Below are 25,045 nucleotides of genomic sequence, written 5' to 3' on the forward strand. Positions count from 1 at the left end.
TATGTGCAAATATGTGTTATTTTGTGCGTCTATATACTGGTATGTACACTGTCACATTTGTGTATGTGCATATGTAAACTGTATGTATGTGTGTATGTTGTGTACGTACGTACATGATGTATTATATTTTCAAGGGGGATCAAACACAAGTTCCTTTATTACCATGTGAAACACAAAACTAAAGGACACTTAACAAAACCACATCATTGATCTGCACACAATGTCATTCCTGCTGTTGTCTTTTTTTTCATAATTCTGAAATTGTGAGGTTGTGCCAATGGTAATCAAATTACTCCTCAGTAAGTAAATTTTAATGACTCCTATTTGCCTGCAAATGCATAATTTAGATGTCAGTTCACGGTCACAGCTGCACAGGAGGTGTCAACTTTGGTGAGAGTTGTTGCTGTTTGTATCAGAATGTTGATATTTCCTTTCAGAAAGGCCAGTTTTGATATTGTTTTGATATTACAGGTATGATCTTGTTTGTGTGAAACACATCACCCCTGGAAAGAAAATTCTATTCTTAGTATTCCATCAATCAAATAAAATTAAAAGTAACATCAATCTTCTATGCTAATCAACAACTGTACATCAATTGCAAATTAATCATTTCTTTAGACAGAATTTTTTATGATGGGAAAGTAATTGAGAGAACTCGTATGAAATACCCAGGTACGTTGGTACTGCTGCTAATTTTAAAAAAATTACATATTTTTTATCTGCTCAAACCATCCATATTGTGGTTCTAATATTTATATATGTACTTTGAACATTTTGAATACAACGTGTTGGCAACAGCTTGTCAAGTTCAAATAGCACTCATTTAAATAACTCACAGTATTAAGAGATGATGAGTCTAAAATTGGTCACATCACATTTGCCTAGTGATTTATAGAGATATTTTTCATAAAATTTGTTTCATCATTGTTTCATCGCATGTAGTTCCTTACTTATGTTGAGGTTGACTGAACAGTTCAAATGATTGACTCACCATCCTTGTAGAGAGTAAAGGTTAGTTCATAAATGGCAGAATATAGTTGAGAAATATTTAAGTCACACTTATCATTCCACATTTTCCAGAGGATTTTATTATACACTGTATGCAGGGCTGTCTTTAGTATGCTGCTGGTATCAACCGCGCATTAACACACTGACGCATTCTGGTGACCTCTGACCTCCAGTGCCCCCATCAGGTGTCTGAGTCAATGTTGGTCAAGTTGAACGAGCATTATAATTCAAGGTGCACTTCAGCCTAAATGGTGCATGAATGGCGCGTGAATGACGTTACTGTTCACGTCACCGGCACACTGCTTTTCCTGCCAAGTAGCGATGGAGTTCTTCTCAGCGCCATCGGGAAATGAATTTGAAGTGACAGGGTCTATTGTTTGAGACGTGTAGATTGTAAGCTTCTCTCGTTCAAACAGATTTCTCCAATTCTCAAATTATCAAATGAATCCAACCCAAAGTCAGTTCTCTGATTGGTCAGTTTTGTCGGTTCATGGATGCATTTCAGTGTTTTTGCTGAGGTTTGGGAAAAAAATATTGTATTGGAACCCAAATTCCATTTTTGTTGTCCTCTAATAGGACAGCATTGATAAAGGGGGGTGATGGGGTGAACTCATGACTTGGGACACGGTCCCTCCACAAGGAGGGACCGTGCTTGGGAACGCTGGCAAAACAATAAACTAGGGTGCAGGCCTCAATAACAAAAACACTGCATATACAGAATCGCCACTTACACATCGAACATGAAGACGTCAGTCAGTCACAAATTGCGTCACTCCTAGACTTGTTATCAGCAATACCTGCAGATAAACTTAATGACAGTCATCAGACAGTGTCACTCACCCAGGTGATATTTAACACGAGTTTTGTTTTCCATCAAGCACCTTCCCAAATTCATGAGCCAAAATGAGAAAGCTGCAGTTTTGTCATTTTGTGTTTACATCTGAATTCATCAACCTGGGAGTTAAAACATGGTTTTCAACCAGACAACAATATCATAAATAATCTTTTAACTTTAAATGCTCACTGTTAGTACTGAAAATATTACAGGCACAAGTCAAATATCTAATAAAATTTAACATCTCCTATTGCAAATTTGACGACCATTAGACCCCTAATAAAAATTTGACTCTGTAAGATGTCCATGATTTTAATCACAAAAAAATCTATCTCAGTTGAGTTTTCAATACAAATAGACTGTTGACATATCCTCTTGTGTTGTTTTGGCCTATAATTACGGCAACCCAGCTGTCAAAATGCAGAGCCTATGCTTGCCCAAGTGACTGCTGTATATATTTGGCTCTCAGCTGTGGAAGATTCACCATGTATGGTACTGGTCACAGTGAGACTGGCTGTTACTCTCAGAAAAAACTACAGGACATGTTGCATGTTTCGGGAAATATCGTTTTCAACAAGAAAAGATTTCCGCAGATCATACTGATACCAATATTCTTCAACTACACTCGACTAAAATCAGGATTTTTTTTTCAGAAAGGGTAATATTACATTGTAAGCACTTCTAAAATCAGCCATTTTGTATCTATCAACAGTGTTCACTACAAAAGACAGGCACTCAGAAAAGTAAATCACAACATCAACCCATTGTACCATTTTCTTTCAATTCTTTAACAGTGAGTTCTGAACACGATACATTGAATTCAGGAGGACAGCTCTTAACTTGTAACTCTGTCCTGAATAAGTTCACACTTGAAGTGGTTTTAGTGTTCCTGTATTCATTCTGATCTTCCTACTCTAGTCAAAATAGATCAAATTATACCTTTTGCGATGCTTTTATAGTGAATAAGAAGTGCCCGTCTTCTTTCAGAAAGGAAAAGTACAATTAATATCGGGAAAAAATGTTTTGAGCCTTCAAATAGGGTTTTTGTTACTGAAGATATCGTTACCAGTACTGATGCATATTCACCGAAAGATATTCACAGTAAGAGATCAGCACAATGGAGCCTATAAGTGTGTCGTACATTGAATTCACATTACTTGGAGAATGAACCCTTGAAGTTAGTTTTACTCCGAATGGTTTGACGACACGCTCTAGTAATTCTTGAAGAAGGGTGACCCTCCCATGTCACCGGCAAATCTGACCTTTCTGCGCTTTATGGAAATCAACTTTGTCCACTGTCACGCTTACGCAGCACCACATACATACACTTTACAACACACGGTACACGCTACAGCCCATCTGTGAAATGTTAGTGTGCTATCGAGCCCTGTCATTGTCAAACTCTAAACTACTCTTGGTACAGTTTGAAACAGCGGCTAGACACTAGATGGTTAACACTCTCCATATTCAGTCTTTTGTGGGTCTGCAATCATCAGACACTTTTGCAATCCATCTGTCGTAAGTTTACACCATGGAAAGATAAAACCACTGAAATACTAACAAAATTCAGAAAGTATTCCCAGTCTGTTTGCTGGTATCAAACTTTCCATCAGTGACAGTCTACCCTCATACAACAGACTGACAATTTTCATGCGTGGCATAAGGTTTCATACATGTCTTTGTATGATGAAAAAATATCCTTACAATGCAGATCGAGCCATTACTTGTAAATTGTTGACTCTTTACCGTACGGTACATTCATGGCAACTATATGATTTTGCATATATCCCTCCGGTTTTCTCAAAGGATGTCAGAGTTAGAGCATATAGCTTCTAGACCTGATCATTAAAGATATGGAAATCACTGATAAGCAACCCTTTTAACATTTCTTTTTTATAATTTTCGACATGTATAGCTGTACCGCATTGTCAAACCTTTTCACACCTCTCGTCCCCCACTCTGTGTAATAAGGTCCCATTCTGCCCGAGAACAAGGCAGGGTTATACCAAAATTTGATGTTGAAAGAGTGGAATGATGTCAAGCTCTCGCTCTGTTGACCTGTGCATGCTGTTCAGAATACTTGTCACTGATGTTGTCAGTGGGAAATGAATTTATACGTTAGCTTTTGTCAACATGATTACTATTTCACACCTAATTCAGATATTGTATACGTTCACGTTTCACAGTATGTTGACCAGACATTTGGCGATTAAAAGGTACTTGTATATCCAATCTAAGATCACAACATTATCAAAATCATAGACCCGTAGGTGTTACTTTTATGACAAATTAAATTTGTTGATAACTTCAGTGTCTGATAAAATATTTGAAAGAATTTGCAAATAAAAGGTAGACATTTGAAGGGAAAAAATCTTCACTCCCTGCCTACGTCGTAATGGACCAGTTAAAATTCAAGTAGCTAGTTTATATGCTGATACCATGTAAATAGCACACTGTACCATGAGTGATTGTATCTCACCCAGAGAAGAGAGCCTCAAAGCTGTGCATTGTGGGATACAAATACACATCAAGTGTGAAAACCCCTAGTCGTTTAAAAATGCTCTCTTCTGATAAATTCATTAGTTTCACTTTAATAAAATCCCACCAACTCCAGCTGCCTAATCTCACAGTTTTTCTGTAACCCCTTTTTCCATCCAATTCTCACGAGATGGCTGCTTTTAGCAAGTTACATAGAATGGATCCTTTTTCCCAAGTGAAAACATTCCTTTTTTAACCGTCGGTGAAAATCACTGCACACAATAAAACTAAAGGTTTATATAGTGGGCTTCACTTTACTGAATGGAAAATTAGGGCCAGAAGGCCGAACGGTGAACACGCAGTTCGTTTGGAAGGGTGAACTAAAGATGTGGCCAAGCGCGAGTAATTTGCTTTGATTTGTAAGATTGTGGTTGGGAGGGTGAAGTGTGTACATTGGCTGTCATGTGGGTGTCTTGTTGGTGTGTAAGCAACCTTAAACTTGCACAATGCTTCCTTTATCAGCCCTGATTGGAAATGACAAAGCCCGTCTTCAGGAATTCATACGCAGATGAGAAAAATTACACCGGTCACTGAATGTTGTCCACACTGTAATTGACCAACTGATGGAATTCTTTGTGTCAGTTCAAATTACGCAGATTCATCAATTGGCATTTCAGTCCGTATTTTATTTAAGAATTTCCATATGCTGTGATACAGATATCGAAATTGGTTACAGTCAATCCGTAGTTACCGACTGGTATCTATAGATACAAATTTTCGTATGGTATTTTTGCAAAGTTTAAAGAACATACCAGTAGATATGCAGTATTTAGGAACTACATGTAAGTAATATTTATGTTATTTTATATTATGAATGCCTTTGAATGTTCAGTAATTACTTGGGAACCCCTGCAACATTATTTGTTCCTAATAGTGGTCCTAAAAACACCCTGATTTATCTTTTGGTTCTATCGTGGAGGCAATGCACATTTAAATCTGAAGTGTATATACCACATCTCATTGTCAGTGAATGTGCATACATTGGTATTGATGTATCATCTGCATGTCTGAGTGTATATATATCTGTGTCAGTCAAACTATTGATATAAATTACTACAGACTTAAAAAACTGACTTTCTTTGTGAATTTTGTAAGATGTCCTTGTCAAGAGCCGTTGTAACTCTCATGTTGGTGATATCATTGCTTTGATCACAGATTGATGTACAGTAGATGATTAAAAGACTCTGTGTGTACACGCACTATTAACTGGAAGCTTAAAATCTGAACTTTGAACAAATTGTATGTGTGTGCCTGCTATACTGGTACAGTGGCATACAATTGCATGCTCTCTTTTTCAGTATAGCTTTAACATAACAACCATTGCTGCTATATCAACGTTTTGTTTGGAACAGGTAAACAGAGCTTTGGAACCATAGTACCATTTCTGATGTTGCATGTAATGTAATTGTATTGATATTGCAAAGGGGAACCCCTGCAAAATTCACCCAGGTACTGCCCATTACAAAAACATTGCATATATAGTGCTGGGTGTTTACATGTATGTATTTCTCCCTTACATGATTATTCAGCAACTACTGTGTTGTCAGAGAGGTGATTGGGAGTCATCCAAATGTCATTAATTAGGGGGAAAGTTAATACAGGCAGACAGGAGAGTGTGGGAAGACAGGGCTGAGACAGTCAGACAGCAGTAGATGACTTGCATAATTCAATACACACTGTCACTTTGCCAGTGTGATGGCACTCTCTCACTGTGACCAGGCCACCGAGTAGACTACAATCGTCCTCAATGTGCTAAGTTATTCTATCCAACTGAGATGTTGCAAAGTAATAAGGCAGTGGACGCGGTGTTTGTCAGACTGGGGCTTAAAGTCGATGATCCGTATGTGGTGGAGGCATGATACCTGGCTCGAGTTAGGACCCATGCTGGGGGTCACTCCGGTCGCTCCATGATAGGCCACCATGGAATATGTTCTCTAACGTAATGAGCCCGATTCAGAAAGGTGCGCTGATGGCTTTTAAAGTGGATGAGTTTGTTGAGCAGAGTGGTGCTATGATAAAAAATGTTTCATGGAACTTTTCAAACTGATGTAGGACTTCTATAAGCATTACGTGCCTGTAATGTATCCAGATACTCTTTATACAGGAATAAAGTTTACGTAGATTTACCAGTATTTGAAATTCAAGATGTCTGCCATTCTGCATAGCAGCTGCCCTCCTTGTCGCACTTCAAAGTGTATCTTTGTTCTGTCGCTGTAAACATGAGAGAGAATGAAAAGTTTTGTTTTCTGAATCCCTGTGGAGAAACTAAAACCGCAGAACGTTCCCCCCCATTTCCTATCTAAATGGACCGTGATCACGGTTTGCATTTCCAATATCTGTGCCAGGTATTTGTTGTGTGTTGAGGGGTAAGGACAAAGCCTCAGTTGTCGTGATACTCGAAGGTCCAAGTCCTTAATAGACGGTAAAATTCCAATTTTGTTGCTAAGTTTCAAACAGGACGACAAGACGGAGGAATACTGCACAGAACCCTTGCTGTGCCATCAAACCATCATTATATTACCATGCCCTGCCAGTCGCATTTTGATTGGTCGAGCTGAACCACGTGACTGACCACAAATACACAGTAATGGTTTGTTTACATGCCCGTGAATATGAATAATAAGATTAACAACTCAAAGTATCGTAACTTTACAGCTGAAACATAAATCATAATCAATCACAAAATAAAATTTAGCACTTGTAGGTCAAGTTGAGATACTTTTTTCTGAAAACATCCCCGGATTTGCCATTTGTTTACAGCGCACGTGACAGTGCGTCGTGTATTGCTCAGTTTCTGGGGCCCAGTTATCGTTCGCTCCTGAAATTTTCGGAAATGTTGACGGTTTTCTTGGGTTCGCTGATAATATAATGGAAATAACAGACTCCGCTCTGACCATTAACGTTTATTTGTGGGCGCGGGCTCGAGGAAAGCCAAATTAAACGGCTCGGCAAGCCTCGCCCGTTAATTTTTGGCTTTCCTCTCATCCTTGCCCACAAATAAACGTTAATGGTCAGCGTGTCGCCCGTTATTTCTATATTATCCTAGAGGTATGTTCGCATTTATTCACCGTAACAGGCACCCTCAGACAAGCACCGATTTATGCCATGAAGAAGAGGTGGTCCACTATTTTCCAGGTGCGCCCAGGTAGTCAACAGCATTAACCCCATTTGGTACAGTGATGTTTAGGGTGTCTTGTAACGACATTGTTACCATGGTTACTGCCTTTCAATTTTATCATCCTGCCTAGATTATTCGATTTGTGAAATCTTATCGTTGGGTTTTTGTACAAGCCATCCATCTTACATGGACTTCACAAATAGTTTGTCATTTGAAAATGATTATATCTACTGAAGCGTATATGTACTTCAGGCACACTGCTATATCTCTGAAAAAAAAAGCAGTTCAAAAACTGTTATCCGTCATTATATTTAATTGTTTGTCCACTCAAAATTTAATATAATGTATAAATATTTAATGGAAGGACTGTCTTTTAGTGAACTTTTTAAACAAAAAAAGAGAGTATGTTATTTTAGAAAGGAAATTCATTGAAATTATAGCATCATTTCAGTCGGTTATAGTCTGCCTCTTTGTCCATCAATAGGTAAATGCTGAATGTAAATGTTAAAACTACAGTAATGCAGAAAAAATGGACGTCACTCGTATATCACTGAGCAAAAAATTTGAATATAAATTAAACAGTTGCTATCTGATAAGCTTGGAGTATATTAAAACTCAACCATTCTGGATGGCAAACTTGTTGTGCGTAAGTAGTACTAATCTGATCAAATTGAATGAATTTTTTTGAAAATTGATCTTTTGGATACATTGATTGTAATTTATCACGTGCTTGTGGTGTGCAACATTTCCCATTTCAGCAGAAATTGTTGTCAGCACGTTTTTGCTATCAGCAGAAATTTCTTGCGCAGAAACTGTTTGCGAGACACGTAATAATACGTGAAACTTTAATCAAATCAGATCAAAGATCTTCCAATTTTAAGAAAGAAATTTTTTTCTCTGTATTTGTAATTTATTGCCTACATTTGGTGGCCATTTCAGACGATTTGTGCGAGTGAAATCAGATATTTTTGTCCAACTTTATCGCTGGAGTGCAGTTTGCTTGAATAGTATTTGCACACGCTCTAAAGGAGGAAGAATCGTGGTCAAGATATCCTGATAGAAGAAGTAATACCACTCACAATCAGTAAAATAAAAGAAAATTGAAAGTCCTCTACTTCTAATACCATTCTCATGACCAAAACTTAAACATTTGCCTTTTTAGAAAGCTGAGATATTGCAACAAGATAGCGGCAAGGTCACGTTGTGAAATTAGTAAATCCCATGATGCACTGCAAAATGTGCATGTAGAGAAAGAGATCGATAGCATTCAAGTTGATTTCTGATCCAAAATCATTAGCTGATATTTCCTGTTTTGATAACGATTTTAGATTTAAGAATTGAAGATAAGGAAATGTGAACTTGATTTTGGTTAAAGATAACTCCTGTCATAGCCACTAAATATTAAATTACATATTCATACGTGCAACTCTCAGAAGGTGGGGAGACAGGCAATTTGTAACAAACTATGTATTGTCCATAGCATTCAGCTGTCACACATATCACCCTTGAAAACGAGGCTTTTTGCTCAGCAAGTCCATACCTGGTACATCACAGACTTCTGCTTATCTTACTACCCGTAAGTATAATGACTATAATTGTAGGTGTTTGGGGTTATTTCCAAATTAAGATAACGTGCACGGCACAAGTTTGAAGCTCCAGTTATAGCTGTAAACTTGAAATGCATTTTCCATGACATACTTAATATTTCAACTCTTGGGAAAAGAAAAATGTGTTTTCTGGAACAAAAGTGATGAAAACATCAGAAGTTGTATCCATGCCTAATCAACATCAAATATGGGCAGTGGTCACCTTTTGTTAAATATTCACCATCGTTCAATACTTTACTACCCATATTTCACACCTCCCATGACCCCAAATTTGTATGCTGAGTTTCCAGTTTTGCTGTGTGGAATTGAACAGTAGCACCGGTATGTCTACATTCAACACGTTGAGCCTGGGAGTTCAAAAACTCCCATAACACAGTAATCACTCATTGTCTGCGTCAAAACGCCAGGGCCACAGGAGACCAATGTAATGGTCAGTTACAACGGCGACGATCGAAGTCGCATTACGGTGCAAAGGTGATCGTAAATAACATTTAATCAAGAACTGGCCGCTTGGGAAAAGACAAGATTGAGAAAACGGGAGATGAGGAAAACGGCACGAAGTATAGTTATAGGATTAAAGAGTAAAGGGTGCTACAGTTGATACACAACTATGGAGTTTGCAGTTACAAAGCTACAAAGCTGATTTTGTTCAGCCCAGCCGCCTTGTTAGTCCAGCTAGAATTCCACACCAACTTTACTCCAGTTCCTTTCAGCAAAACAAGCCATGCATTACAATTTACTGTCTGTCACATACCGACGACACAGCACTGATTGTAGTACACCTAGAGTGATTATCTTTAGGTGACATCCTTAAGGGGGATGAGCCCATATTACGTCATGACAACCATCTGACAATCTGAGTCCCTGTCATCCCCCAGCAAAAGCAGACACTGTTGCATATAATGGTTTTTAAGAACTCATAATGGACAAACACTGTATGCGCTTAAACTGCTTAGCTCTGCTTAAAAAGTTGACGGCGGCACAAAGTGGTAGTTCTGTTAGTGTACAAATGATAATAAAACACCAATTTGGAAAAGATGGATAGGGTTTCAAGTCAGTATATATACCCAGGTATAAACAAGCCTTATCTACTTAGCTACAAAGGCATGCTGTCAATAGATTTGTGATGAGATATCGGAAATATCTATTCAGTGCTGCCTGATATCAAGTCAGTCCCACCTTGGCTTGACTGCATGATAGATGGAATTGTTTGCTAACTGCGATATTTATGGACCAGTGTTGGTAAGTACCTGGAAACTTGATCTCCACGTGTGCTATGAAATGTGTTTTTGCGAAGCAGAGCTTCAGTTTTGTCTTAAAATGCTACAAAAAAGCAAGGCAAGCTTGCAGCGTGTTGCTGCAAAGAAACTAGTGTTTCACAATATTCATAAGATTTATTGTACAACATATGTTTCAAGTCTACCGCTGTACAGTACATGGTACTTTTGACAGCTCAGTAAATGTAACTTCTCTAAAAATGTAAAATCTGGACAATGTTCAGTATGAGTAAGGTTTCTCACAGTCCACTCCTGTACAGCATCTGAGCATCTTGAAATGCGTGATGCAATAAGCTTGTCAACACAGTCTAAATGTCTGAAGTTGCATTTATTGTTGACATCTGAAGACCAGCCTAGTCCCTGGCCGGAGTATTTTTGCCTTTGGAGATTTTTGGCCGAAGACCAACAGCGGAGAATAGGGTCTAGGCTACTGAATACCTGTTCAGAACGAACATAGTGAGAAGTTTGTCATGAGTTACAGTTGCTTGCCCGTCTGCAATCACGTCATTTGCTCCGAATAATTGTGATTGGTTTTATAGGCTGCTGTGTCAGTTTACAATTGAGTCCTAGGTGCTGAGACATCTTCATCTTGGTGTTTTACCGAAAAAGAACCCTCAGATCATAAAATTGCTACATTTCAGCAAATAGCTTTTGTTCGCTTAAAAATAAGTCTATAGTGTGAGCTATTATGTTTGTCAATTTGTGATCGGTGTATTAAGTTGGGCAATATTTGGTAGTGAGGTTTACGATGATGCCGTTCACTGTAATGAGCGAATTAAACTTTTATTCTCACATGTAAACAGCTTTCCGGTCGGATCCTACCCGGCATTAACAGTTAGATGACCCAGAGTATCTTCATGGCAAGACTGTATTGACCACGGTACATGAACCCTGTTCCTACGCTGCTAACGACGATTGGAATGGTCATATGGGTGTTAAATGATTTTAGATGAATTCAGTAACTGTTTTAAGATTAGCTGCAATATTTCACATATTGACCGTTGGTCACAACAACATCCCTCCCCTGTCGGCACAACACATTACCCTCTGATGAGCAAACAGTTGGGGGGATACAGCCTTCTAATTAATTGTCTTGTGAAATAAGACTCTGTTTCTAATGTAAATGAAGGGAACTTCACAATCTTACAAACCCCTCCAATTACAATTTGACCCCATTGTTCTATTGTTGGGAATAACTATTCACCCTTTTGTTTCTCGGAACATTCGCTTTTTGTTTTGCGATCCCCCTGGAACCATGTAGTTGCATTTCTCAATAACCCTATTGAGGCGGTGAGAGCCGTTTATCCATTGAAAATCGGGTAAACAAGACATGAACATAAACCAACAACAGATAGGTGTTACAAGACGGAATGTATGCATGCCTGGTGACTTACAGGCAATCTGAGTTGCTGAACTGCATGTGTAGTACTGCACCCACCATATTACAGAGGATAAGTACGCCCAGCTTTGTCCGTCAAAACCAACAGTTTGTGTTTGTACTGCTAATACAGGAAATGGCCTGTTAGAGATTGGCTTCCTCCTGAGTTACATGCCTATGCTGTGCCCATTTCAAGTGACATTGATCGTTCGGTAAGTCTATAGTGGGATTAATACTGGCCCACGAAAGGCTACGATTCTCAGCATTCTGTTTATACGCAGACAGCCAGAATCATATCAGTTCCTACTTCCATGCAATTAACTGTAATTTTTCCCCTAAATCTTATCGGCATTTGTTTTTCATTATCAAACACAACTTCTCTGATGAAATGAAATAGGGAACCAAGTACTTTTATAAGGATGTAAAGCAAGCTCTTCTCTTTGAATTCCATGCCAGAAACAAGCAACATTGTAACACAGATAAGTATGAGATCTAAGGACTCGCACTCGGTGAAAATCTCTCTGTCAGATGCATCTCGTGGAAAGGTTACTTCATGGAAAAAATGATTCACAGCTATTGAAGGAAAATAGAATTCCCGCCATGTACGCTGATAGTGAAAGTGTGCACAGGGATAGACCAGACATCAATCAAAAATATCGTGGCACGATTACAGAGATTCATCTTCTCATCGCTTTTATATTAGTTCGTGATATCTATAAGGTAACCAATGTGTGCGTGCTGAGGATGTAACAAATTATGTCTCTTCGTGAGGTGAATGCGTTTGACTGTCCCTACCGTGGAGAAGCCATGATGGCTTAATTTAATGTGTTTGAGCAGACTGAACATGAGATGGAGAGTTCATGCAGGTGTGTGTGTGTGTGTCTTTGTATATCACAAGTGTTGCGATGGCCAAATAAACCAATATTCAGGATAAATTCTTACCAATTTCCGACATACCGAACATTTTACCTGTGATGAAGTTTATGATGTAGTTCCACAAAGTTATTTTGCATAGATTGGTAAGTTGCTTTTTCATCTACATAATAATAATAATTTATTCTTCTATAACGTATAACATAGAAATAACCATCTCTATACGCTGTACAGTTAAAATCTGAATAAACAGTTACACAATACAATAAAACACAATAAGCTGATTATTACAAATAAGTTTTTAAAAAAATAACTTGGATATTTCTCAAAAGAACAGTTGATTTAACTTTTTTGGAATATTCTCAGTATTTTTGTTCTGGAAATCAAATATATTTCCTTACTCTCCTCCTTGCAGTAATTTGAAATACAAAGTACTAGCACGGCCAACTCAATGCCAAGTGTACAATTTCAGTGTTTTTGCAAAGGTTTGAGAAAATAGACGAACTATGATGTAGATAAAAATGTTGTAGAAAGCCCTTGTACCAATTGTTTTGTTCTCTTATGTAATTTTATTGAGAGTGTGAGTGACATTCAAATGACATGGCTGGGTAACCCTGATAACATTTACTGAGGTATGGGCCTTAACAAGAACCCTGAATTTATAAAAGCGTAATTAATGTCTTATTGTTTACAAGTCAATTCTAGTCTGTCCTTAAATTCATTTATCAACAATAACATAGGAACACAGCCTAAGGCTGTATTGACAAACCGAGTACTTGGAATTTCAACTTGATTTTGTGATTATGATGAGAAACTTACTTTAACAAAAAACACAAAAATATTGGAAATTACACCAAAAGCAAGGCACAGCTAATGGAGCTCTCGTTAAAAAACTGAAATCATAGTAACCATGAAATCAGAACTATGCAATTATACAATACCTGTGTCAAAGGCCATCTCAGTCATCATGTTTGTCTGACAGGAAGTGCTCTGACCAGGAATAAACTTCACAAGAAAACAAAAGACTTGTTGAGTGTGAATGAGCGATTGATTACACACCCAATAATGTGAAAAACAGGGATTTAAAAGGGCGGGAGTAACATATTCCTTCCTATTGGTGACAAGATAAACTTGCAAAGGTACAAGATTGCAGACATGTCTTGATTTGCACTTGCATGTTTCTGAGGAAAGGTGGAACATTGTAATTTAAAATCGCTTGAAAATCCTGTAAACTCTAATAACATGTTCTGCCATATTGAGGCAAATACATGTTGTGTCAGTGCACTCTTGGAAAACCAACATTGATTACGTTCATGACATTCATACTTGTACAAAAGCACTGCTGTAAAGATACTACTGTAAGTCACAGTACCATCAATAACGCTGATTTTACTTCAACTTCTTCATGTCCTTGACTTTGAAGAATATCTTCAACGAAACAGCTATGGATCATGGAGGGTTTCAGTGATGGCCAGTTGCTATGGGGATCAGAAGAGAAACATCCCCGGTCTGTTTATCTCTCAACCTATCCCCCTGTATGAAAACCGGAATAAATTCCTGCTAGAAATGAAGTTACTCGTCAGGCCCTGGCAGTATGTGTTTTCACTTACTAGTTATTAACTAGTCCAATGCAGGAAATTGTACCTTTGGTCCTTGAATAAAAATTCCATCTGCAGTTTAGATGTAACTTTTGTTGCATTTAACACTGGTTCTTGTTCTCTTTGTAAAATGCAGTTTCTAGAATTAATTCATTAACAGTAACATTGCATGGGGTATAAATTGTGTAGTATTTACAAGACTATATAATATGGGGCGAGGAATACGAAAACTGTACTGTTATTCAGTTAACTGTGTGCGTGATTGATAGTTATCTTTGCCTCTCTGACCTTCAAATGCAGTGAAAACTTCATTGGTACAGTCACGTGTCCAGAGTAAGGCATAGACCAGTTGCTTTTAAATTCAGTACATTGCCCTTATCTTCTGTATAATAACATCTTTTCACTTTTAATGTTGCTTTAATGCCTCAGGTCTCACAGAGATGGCTTCATTACACAGGTAATTGGGATCAAATAGTCGCTACATGATAGAATTTCTTCAAATTGATAAAAATGACCCATTACATTATCAATTTTCTTGGCCCAACTTTTGTTTGCTTTTCTATGCCATCTCCGTCATCACAAAACACATTGTAGTTATCAGCCAAATTGCATTGAAGTAATGGTTTCACAAAAATTACTATTATTGTCGCAGATAATCATGAAAATTGTTCCAGGAAATTAACCATCTTAGTATCATGTATCAAATGTCAGACCCTCCAAAAATGATGGAAAATTTCTTGTGATTCAATCAATGAGCAAAATTGAAGGTATTTGTTCCAAAAAAACGTACGGTTTCTCAATTTTGAAATTTGTCAAGTAAACCACAGACATTTGTTCGCCACTAATGTGAGTAAACCATGTGACCATATCATGAACAGTTTTGGATCAATTCTTTTCTTCATTTATCCAGAATGACAAGAAATTTTCAGGTCTTTTTTCAAAAATGTCTCTTATTTTCCAAAATCTGAAGACATGATACCTGTAATTGTGCCAGTGTTTTTCCTGAGATTTTGGAATATTTTGGGCATGGCTTTGGGACGTGTGCTAATTCTGTGACTGTGTTGATGCACCAGAAGAAACCACAATAACATGACTAGGGGAATCGCAGTAGAATTTGCTGGGGAACCGCTCTGAATTTAAGCAAAGTAGACAAGTAGTTACAGTGTTTTAAAATGAACGTCTTTACGTAAAAATGATGAAGAGCTATAACCACCCTTTCTCTGAAAGATACCGCCTTTGGCAGGCAACTTTTACAGTACAGACTGAAGACATATTGTATCGGTGAATGTTCTGAAAGCTGGCAAGCTACTTGATTTATAGTCCCAACTAAAATTTATAGTCAAAGTGCTTGTTTTATACAGAGCAACTGTTCTGAGATATTGCAAGAAAGTGTGATATGAGAAACATTAATGGCTAGATGTATTGTGTTGATAACATACAAGGTAGCTAGATCAGAGGTCAGTGGCACACCTTGCAAGATGCAATTCAAGTTTCCTTTCAACCTGTTCACCCCCAATTCCCTGTAGACAGGTCCACACTCACCATTGATAACAATGGCTTTGGGCCAAACCATGGTGGTTGAAAGGGTAAGGTAGAATGTGCCTCAGTGACAGATATTCAGACTCAGATTTTTTTCATAAATTAGAGTAAGAAAATGTTTCACTGTCTCTGTGTTTTGAATATCAAAAAGCTTATTTTCCCCAAATAGAATTATCACAGGGATAGCAGCCAGTTTGAATTTCAAGTATCAAACTTTGCATAGTGACCCCAGACTTATATTTTTGATTTGGTAAGAGAATGGTTGAAAATTAAAGAAAATTCGAGCAAGAGTTTGCCTTTCACTGTCAAGGTGCATACTACCTGAGTATCGCACCATAAAGTACAACCAGGCACTTAATTTGAAAGTGAGAATAGCTACCCACGACCCCATACGTTGCTCTCTACTACCTCCATGGTTGCACCATTGTCACACATGACAAAAAAGCTCATTGTCTTCTATTGTTTCTATACAAGCAGTTCATTTTCAATAGCAGTTGTGTCCAATTAGAGTACCATCGTCAATTGGTTTTTCAAATTGATTTTTTTTTCAAAGGAATGTTTTGACTTCGCTTAATACGCACATTGCTGAACCGCAGAGAACCACACTCACCATCGTAGACGTCGTTTTCTGTTGACAAATGTCAATTTCATATTAGGTAACGTCAGAATTTAATTAATTAGCAAGTAAATCTAATCTCTGAATGCCACCTAAACAGTCAGACTTTGTTTGTAGCATTGATGTAATACGATGGTAGAGGATCGTATATTATTCTGCGAGTGATTTTATTTTCCGATATAATTAGGTACTGCAGCAAAGATGTTGAGTTCTATACCAGGCACTTTGCCACAAATACATTGCCATAAGCTTTTACAGGGCAAGTTGTTAATCTTTAAAACTCTACTTAAGAAAGAAAAAGTAGCAAATATGGATTTTAGTTGTCATTGTGGATGATTTTTATCATTATTAGTACACTAATGACTAAGGTATTGGATCCAATATATACCGGTACCGGTATTGCACCCTAGATACATCGCACCCAGTGCTTACATTCAGTGTATCATTGCGCGCACAAATTAATTGTCATGACCACACTAGTTTTAATTGCTCTTCACCCACTCATAAAGGTTGTTTTACTGTTGTATGGTCAATCTTATTAATTATTTTAATTCATGCAGAAGATACATCCCAAGAAGAATACAGAGATTCTGTTATGACTATACCAGCTAGGATATACCAGCTAGGATACGATGGCAAGCCAATCTAATCAGTGGATTGTCACAAAATAATACTTTCTAAAAAGTTAAAAATGATACATCTCATGTTGTGTAAAATTTCCGCCCAATTGTAAACATCTAATTCTTGACATTGAATCTAATAATGAAAACAGCAATACCGGTTTGTATGAGCTCTTCATCAAAACAAGAAATGACTTTTCACATGTGTCTAGTGTCTTTTTTTCTCTCAGCGTGTCTTATCACAAAAGAGATTTAGATGTGCTTGTGTTTAGGAAAGTCATTAATACGCCATGAATCTTTCAATTATTTATACATCTACTGACAGCAAAGGGATCAGTGACATTCTTTGATCACAAAGAAAGTAAACAACTTATGTTTTGCAGAGCTGGGTTAGATTGTGGAAGTTGAATAAAAATTAATTGGCTATAATTGGTGATGGCAAATTTGTTTCTGATTGAGAATTTGTCTACAGCATGAATGTTTCATATGCAAAATGAAATGTGAAATCATGCCATCATTGTCATGTTCTAGGTATTCCCATGTGCGTGTGAAATCCTTGTGCTAACCAATCGTCCGGCAATTTATGTTTCAGCAAACAGAGCTGTTAATTTTTATGATTGCAAATTTTTCATCACTGATTGCGCTCTCAATAAATGCTGTTAAAGTCAATAAAATGGTTGCTGTATGAAATTACATACTTTTAGAAAATTAATGCCGAGCAATTTATCACGTAACAATTTTTGTGGAAAGATATTGGAGTGTTGTCGGGGAAAGTTTGTGATGTCTCATCAAATTGGAAAAAAACAGGAAAAATAGTTGAATATTGATTGCAGAACTTGTACGGATATCGGCACAGTCAGAAAATTAATACTTTCAGTGAATTTCATGTTGAGAGAATGATTGAAAATTCTTTGTGATACAAAGGTCACTCGTTTCTCGTACATCTCTCAGGAAATGTTTAAACGGGATGACATAAAAATGCAAGTGAAAACGTTTCGTTAATCATCACACGCTACCAGCTGCATGTTTGGAAGTTCTTTCTTTGTCTCCGTCCTTTCTCTTCCACTCAGTCTTTTCAAATCAGTGAATTCGGCCTCATCAACAGTAAATTATTTGGCGCGGATGCCCGTGAATATCTGCGTCAATCACGGAACGGACAATTACTCGCACTTCAAAGAAAGATTGTTGCATTTTTATAGCAGATTGGAGCCATGCATTTTATTACGGTGAAATTTGCATTTCATAGCAGAGGGGGTTAAGCCTATTGACCCATCAGGCACTGTCTTTTGTTCCGCTATATTAGACCACAGAAAGCAATATGAATATTAAATTTACTGGGCATTCGTGAGTTACTTGAGCTACAATGCTCCGCTGCCCTGTGCAATTGGTATGATAATCAGAATTCACTGATGTTTTTGGATGCATCTGAACTCAACCGTGTTTCTTGGGTTTATTCAGCAAAGTTCCCGCATCGATCTCACTATTAAACTTAGCTCAGATCCAGACATGCAGAATTTCCTTCGCCTGAAAAGACATGAATCCCTCAATGTCCGTTATAGCTATACTGCTTCGATTAAATGCTAAATTATTTAATATTGCACCACTGAGTTGACTGAATGGATTCAGTGCTGGCGTACTCTATGCACAAATGATTTTATTCTTCTGCAAGGAAAGGTTACATACCCCTGTGATAGAGTAAAACTGACCCGTACTTGTCAGTGAAGCAGAATGGGTCAGAAAACAAACCTCATGATGCAAGCGTAGTGCTTGAAATGTTCTCAAAATGAAGACAAAAAACGTGAAAACTGTATGTAGCATGTTCAAAATTACAGCACGTGCTCACGAATAAGTACTACATTCTGATCAAGTTTCTGTGCTGTGATTTGAAACAGAACCTGAATCCACTGCTCATATCAGATCAGAATTTCAATCCACCACTCCATCACAGCACAGTCCATCTACAAGCGATAGTTTCGATCTCCATGTGCATGTATCTTCCGTCTCAATTCAACTAATGCATTCTACTTGAAAGATGGATTCTAATATTAACGCCTCTTAGTGCTACAGTCTGGCTCATAAAAATATAATGAAAGACACAGAGATAGATCTTTCGGTGTGATGTTTTGAACAGGAAATCACATGATACATTTCAAAATTAATTTTCTATTTCTCGTTTTCTTTTATTTCAGAACTTCCCAGATGTGAAGAGACAGTGAAATGCGGATTTTCAGCTCAAGAGCTAACTTCAAACTGCTCGTCGCCACCTCTGTGTCATTTGCATTTTTCACGCTACTCCTTTGGTCAAGATGCGACAGCTCGTTGGATTCACATGATACCAGTAGTGTCCAACTCATAAGCCATGATCACGACCCAAAGCTTCGGCATCTTGAAGACAGCGGAGGGAATGAACCCTCCCTCGTGAATGTGCCACCGAGTGGGCAGCGCTACCAACCAATAGAATGCCTCATCAACAATGAGTACAAGGTGGACGGGCGGCGTGAAGGAGCAGAAGTCTATCTGCCGTTTTCATTTATTGAAAAGTACTTTGAAGTTTATGGCAAAATAGCTGAGTATGACGGCTATGAACGGTTTGAGTGGCAGCATAGCTACTCTAAAGTCTACTACCCAAAGGAAATATACAATCCAGAGGGTCTGTTTATGTCTTTTGATCATTATAATGTAGAACTACGAGACAGAGTAAAGTGCATTAGTGGTGTTGAAGGTAAGTCACTTCAATTAACTCTCTCACTTCTTTCTACTGTCAGATTTGGTTCAGTCCTTCTTGTTTTTGACAGGATGATTGGGCCAGATCATTGGAAAATGGGGGTGATTAGGGGTTTTGGTCAGCTTTTGTCTTTACAGGGCGCCATGATGTAGCCTACAGGTAGATAATATTTATAGCACCAGAACACCTTGAAGTGACACTGGCATAGTTTTCACTTTAATCTGGTTACTTTTTGAGTACCATACACAGCACACATGGCATAGTGGCTTATCTACTGATGGAAAATTCAGAAATGTACAGTCCTCCCTGTAAATGTTTGGCAACTATGTCTGGGCTATTCCGCCGAATTCTGTACAGGAACTGCAGCCTACCGTATGCAGGCACTGGAATTATGTATCACCCAAGACTTAACACAGCTGATGTGCCTTGTGATAGTTTCAAAGTGCCAGCATATGATTCTATGACAGATTTGAGATCCCAGACAAAGGCAACCACACCTTTCCATAAAGGCTCAGCTGATGTGAATATTCATAATTACAGTCATTGCTCGTCATAAAGAATTCAAAAGAACCAAAATGAAAATAGGAATTGAGCCAGTATTGCCCGAGGACATTAACAGAAAAGACAAGACTGTATGATTTGCAATGCATCTTCTGATGAATTTCACATATGACAACTAGCATATACATGTTCAATTCATACAGTCTAGTGCCTCGGCACAGTGTCTGTGAAGTTTAAATCTCTCCTTTTGGATCAATCCTACTCTACATCCCTTCTCTCGCCTAAATGCTCGCGTCTGCGTCACAGAAATCCGCATGAATTTCTTCAATTTCCAAATGGGCACTATTGTCAGTGCAGTCGAATTCAAGCCTTACGAAGTCACGTTCTCAGATTACGGCTACCTACAGCGAACCAGCCGAAATTGGGATGTGAAAATGAGTTCAGCATCGCTTTAATTGGGTGTTAAGTCCCAACCAGCTCGGTGACACCCATTGTTATACTCTCACAATTGCTTTTCATGACAAAATGTAGTGGGTACATTCACCGTGAGCGGTGACAATTGCCAGTGTGTCCTATGAAACCGTAGTGAGCTTTTAAATTCAACATAACTACATTGAGCTGTAGGATAGGTATCAGTGTAAAATTGATGCATCACCCACACTCAGGTAATTTGTACTCTGGATCATAAATAACCCCATATATTCATTCTGCAATCCCAGGCAAGCCTTACATGAAAATATATGTAAGAACAAGGAAAATTACATCCTTTTATATAATTCCTGTTTAAGGTTTGAACAGTGTACATGACCTGATCTAGAATTCAATGTAAAAAATCGTATTTTGAAGCATTTTGTACGTTAAGAAAAGAAACCTTTGTCCTCTGCTTTTGCAAGTCACATAGATGTATTATTTGCTGCCGTACTGGTACAGTCCCTGTCAGTTTACGGTAGTTCATGAAATTCCAGAATTCAGTGCAGAAATAATTTAACCCGCTATTGCAAGCAATTGCAATTTGCCCCCCAGAAAGATTATCGACATGAAAATTATTGAATTTACTCATTGATTTTGCGGACTTTGCAAAAGATGATAAAGAGGGAAGATAGTCAGTCAGCGTTTCAGATCGGAACTGTCAGCCGAAGAAAGTAATAGATATCGACTCCGCTTTTGATACGCCAAGTGATTAATCAAGTAAAAGTGTTGAATATGGAAACGTGTTTCCGCTGATAGTAGTATGGTTCTATTGCACATACATATGTATGGACCCATTGCAAATGATAAATTTTTCACCTTAATGAGGCTGTTCGCTAGTTTTCTGACATGCTTTCTCGACGACGATGTGAGGCTGATGGAAATAAAACCGATTCAAATGACCCCCCTCAGAATCTGCTCTATCGGTGTGGAATTAGATATTTCACCTCTCTGGGGAATTTCTGTGGTTAACTTTATAGAACATTAAATCATCGCCCGTAAGAACTTAGGGATTTGATCAGTCTAGACACTGCTCTCATGACTAGAGCTTGTCTCAACTTTCCTATCAATGTATTGCAGGATTTCTGATGATTAATATCGCCGATGTGTTCGGAGGTTTTGCACCTTTCATTAAAATTATCTGCAGTGTGATATGTACAGATCGGTATCATGCTTGCCCATAAAAATCAGCCATTAAGGAGTTGATAATTCACATCGGCTATACACCAATTCTCGATTGGAAGTTTCATCAATAACTAAAGGATACCGCTGTAAGCATATGTTGGGGACTCTCAAGAGACGGTTCCCGGGGTGATCCTGGTGCTGAGTTGGGAAAAGCCTTTGTTCTGATGCAATACACACCTAGAAGAAGATGTGCTGAGGAGCGTTTGCTCCCTAACTTTGTCAAAGTTATCAAAGATAGGCTAAGTTTTGACAGAAGACTGTTACATTTAATGCATCAGGCAATCATAGACAAAGACTTCCATCTGATATTTTGAGTCACTCATATACCCAGCGCTATATTCTATACAAACACTAATTCAGTAAATAGTGGCTTTTCCTTCTGTTGCAATCGTGAAATGCAGTAATTTATCGAACCAAAAGCATTGCTGCAGTTTCTTACATATAAATAACTACTTTTGGAGGTCAATGAAGTAAGCAGCGTGTAAACTTTCAGATTTTAAATAATTGTAATAGGACCATTATATGCATCTCAAAGTGGCTGTACAAGTTTTCACACTGAAACTACTGGCAAGCTACATTTCTACATTTAAGGTAGAAAGCACCTTGGGGACAGATATTCGGGCCTTCAAATTTTATCAGTTCTATCCTTATCTACCACTTTTGGGGAGTCATTGGAAAGCTGTTGGTGTAAGAAAAGTTTTCACCATCTGAGTTTTTTCGAAAATCCAAAATTTTATATTTTTTTCATCGAGTTAACACAGGGATGGTTGTCATTTTGAATTTCAAATACTGGAAAATCAGACAATCTTAGGTAATTTGTCTATCTAGTACCAAATTTTGCACATTGACCCCTGATTTTTATACTTGATTAGGTAAGAGAATGGTCGAAAGTTTCGTTGAGGAAAGTTTGAGCAAACGTTTTTAATAGCTGTCTCTGTTTATGTTCCTCTTTGCTTGAACAACTTGCAGTTTTCTGAAATCCAACCCGGGAAAAATGCGTCAAGATGTCAGTTCTAATTCTGGCTTTGTCACATCATGATGAATATACCAAGAACTGTGCTCGTCAGTGGTTGATGTAATGAAGGAATTCTGCAAGCTTGTCAAACTTGCTGTTGGCAACCACCTATCATCATGTGACAAGGTCCTGAAACATGAACCAGTACTTAGTGATAAGTTTTTCCAATCAAAGTCAAGTTCTGAAACAAATCAGATCTATATCAAGAGTATTTTGAGTAAATATTATTCCAACAATGGAGGGCTATACACATCCAAGTATCACCTTCATTCAAGGTCACTTTTTCAACAGCTGAGAAGTTCAAGAACTTGTCCTGTTCAAAAATAACAAGATCAATGTTTGATGGCCTTGAAGATCTACTTTGGATGACCATGAAAATCTACTTTACCACTTTGGAATTACTGAATACCCCAGGTTCATGTCAAAATAAATAAACACCACTTTGAAAACATCCAAAGCTGATCGGAAAGACATCCATCTTTCCAATGAAATCACATTTGAAAGCCTTGCAGGAGAACATAATAAATCAGTTTCATAAATTGATTCATGGATGAGGTAATAGACTTAATCCAATGCATTAGTATTAGTCTATATATCAAGCCCAATTGGGCACTTTTCAATCTTTCCTATCCTGAAGGAGAAATTCTACCACCTGTAAAATTACAAATTTGTATTAGATAATGTCTATTGTCAGAATGCGAAAAGATGATCCCAAAAATGGCTTCTATTTTCAAAACAGTACTTTCTGACTAAATGAAAATTACACTACTGCATACAGTCTTAACCCATTGTGAAATTGTAGATTTTTAATGAAATCATGCAGGCCTGATAGAAAAATTACATTTACTAAAACTTCTCATTGCAATTGTGGTCTACAAAATCAGTTAAAGCCATCGCATGTTCACTTTAAACATTGTACTCCTGCCGGTATACAGATTTGTAATTATCTCGGATATCCCTCTGAATACGGAGCTGTTGCTGTTCTAATGCATGAAAGTGTAAGACGATGGAGGAATTTGAGAATCAGACAGGGAGAATTTCTTGGATGTAAAAGTTTAGATTTCATTAACATATCACAGTGCACGAATCTTGTCAGTGATTTCAACATGCATCAAAATGTTAGTTCATTCCTATTGTTTCGAATTGTGTAACCGGACCTTTGCAGAGGGAGATGAGGGTGACACGGGGTGACAAGGGTGAGAGTTTGGCGCCAAGATATGATATCACATTCAGACGCTGAATCAAGTGTAATGAATGCTACATCGAAGTCTGTATTGAGTTGTGTTGAGATATCGTGTCAGCAGCGGGGCCCATGGCATCCACCATGACTCAATTCTCACTCCAGATACCGATCCAGAGGTTCTAAACTTCGGTGGCAGTGAGGGTGTTCGGAGGAGGTGACTTGACACTGATATATGATAGATAAGTGTCCCGGCAGTTTGCAATTATACAGACCATTGCATTCTACCCGTCAGAAAACATCAATTCATCAAATCCTTATCAGGAGGGAAGTAGACTGGCTCCACTCAAGTGTGGAGACCAAAAGTCTTCAACGAGTTTGAACTTTTGACAGGAGGGGAAGTTGACGGGAAAAAATCAGCAAGAATGAATATAATCCATGATTAATGATAACGTGCAGCTGGATTTGATCAGAACTGGTCCGTTCATCTGGCTAGCAGAAGTTGAAGCCATTTGTAGTGATTGCGAGATTATTAATCATTTTGTTTCTGTTTTAATTTTACTCATTTTTGTTTTCTTTTTGCATCTGTGTATGCATTCGTCAATATTCTGGCAATATGTGGACAGTTGTTTTCAGCTATCAGTCCGGTGCATGCCACACAGCAAGCTATCCACATCGAATAACTAAAACAGCTTTCATACAAAATTCTACCCAGTAGTTATTTGATTCTGGATAAGTACACGTATATGTATGTGCTGTTGGCTGGTTACATCTGCAGTATGTACCAGGAATTAAGAAAAAACTGTCAATTACTTTCCACAAATTATTTCAAACTGATTGCATTTCTTCTGTAATTTGCTCAAAGTGAATGAATACCACTGGCTCTGCACTGGAAGACACTCTGTGCTAAGCCGGGGGTGAGCTTCAGTATTCCTGACTTCACATGACAAATTACGTCCTGTAC

At 37.9% G+C, this 25,045-nt stretch overlaps 1 protein-coding gene across 7 annotated transcripts in view; it reads left to right on the forward strand.

The window, feature by feature from the left end:
* The window catches only part of LOC139137306 (D-glucuronyl C5-epimerase B-like), a 149,407-nt gene that overhangs the window by 108,497 nt on the left and 15,865 nt on the right, over window positions 1-25,045 (forward strand). For 4 of the 7 annotated variants that reach the window (XM_070705325.1, XM_070705326.1, XM_070705329.1 and 1 more), the window contains one exon: window positions 19,197-19,729. In XM_070705325.1, coding sequence (XP_070561426.1) covers window positions 19,225-19,729 — 505 coding nt within the window. In that variant the 5' untranslated portion in view covers window positions 19,197-19,224. Of the gene's footprint in view, window positions 1-10,326; window positions 10,349-11,662; window positions 11,974-12,458; window positions 12,482-19,196; window positions 19,730-25,045 lie in introns of those variants that run through there. The other 3 variants (XM_070705332.1, XM_070705327.1, XM_070705331.1) reach the window with 3 other exon arrangements.

The sequence above is a fragment of the Ptychodera flava genome, chromosome 7 (genome assembly GCF_041260155.1).
Source record: "Ptychodera flava strain L36383 chromosome 7, AS_Pfla_20210202, whole genome shotgun sequence".
In the NCBI taxonomy this organism is placed as follows: Eukaryota; Metazoa; Hemichordata; class Enteropneusta; family Ptychoderidae; genus Ptychodera; species Ptychodera flava.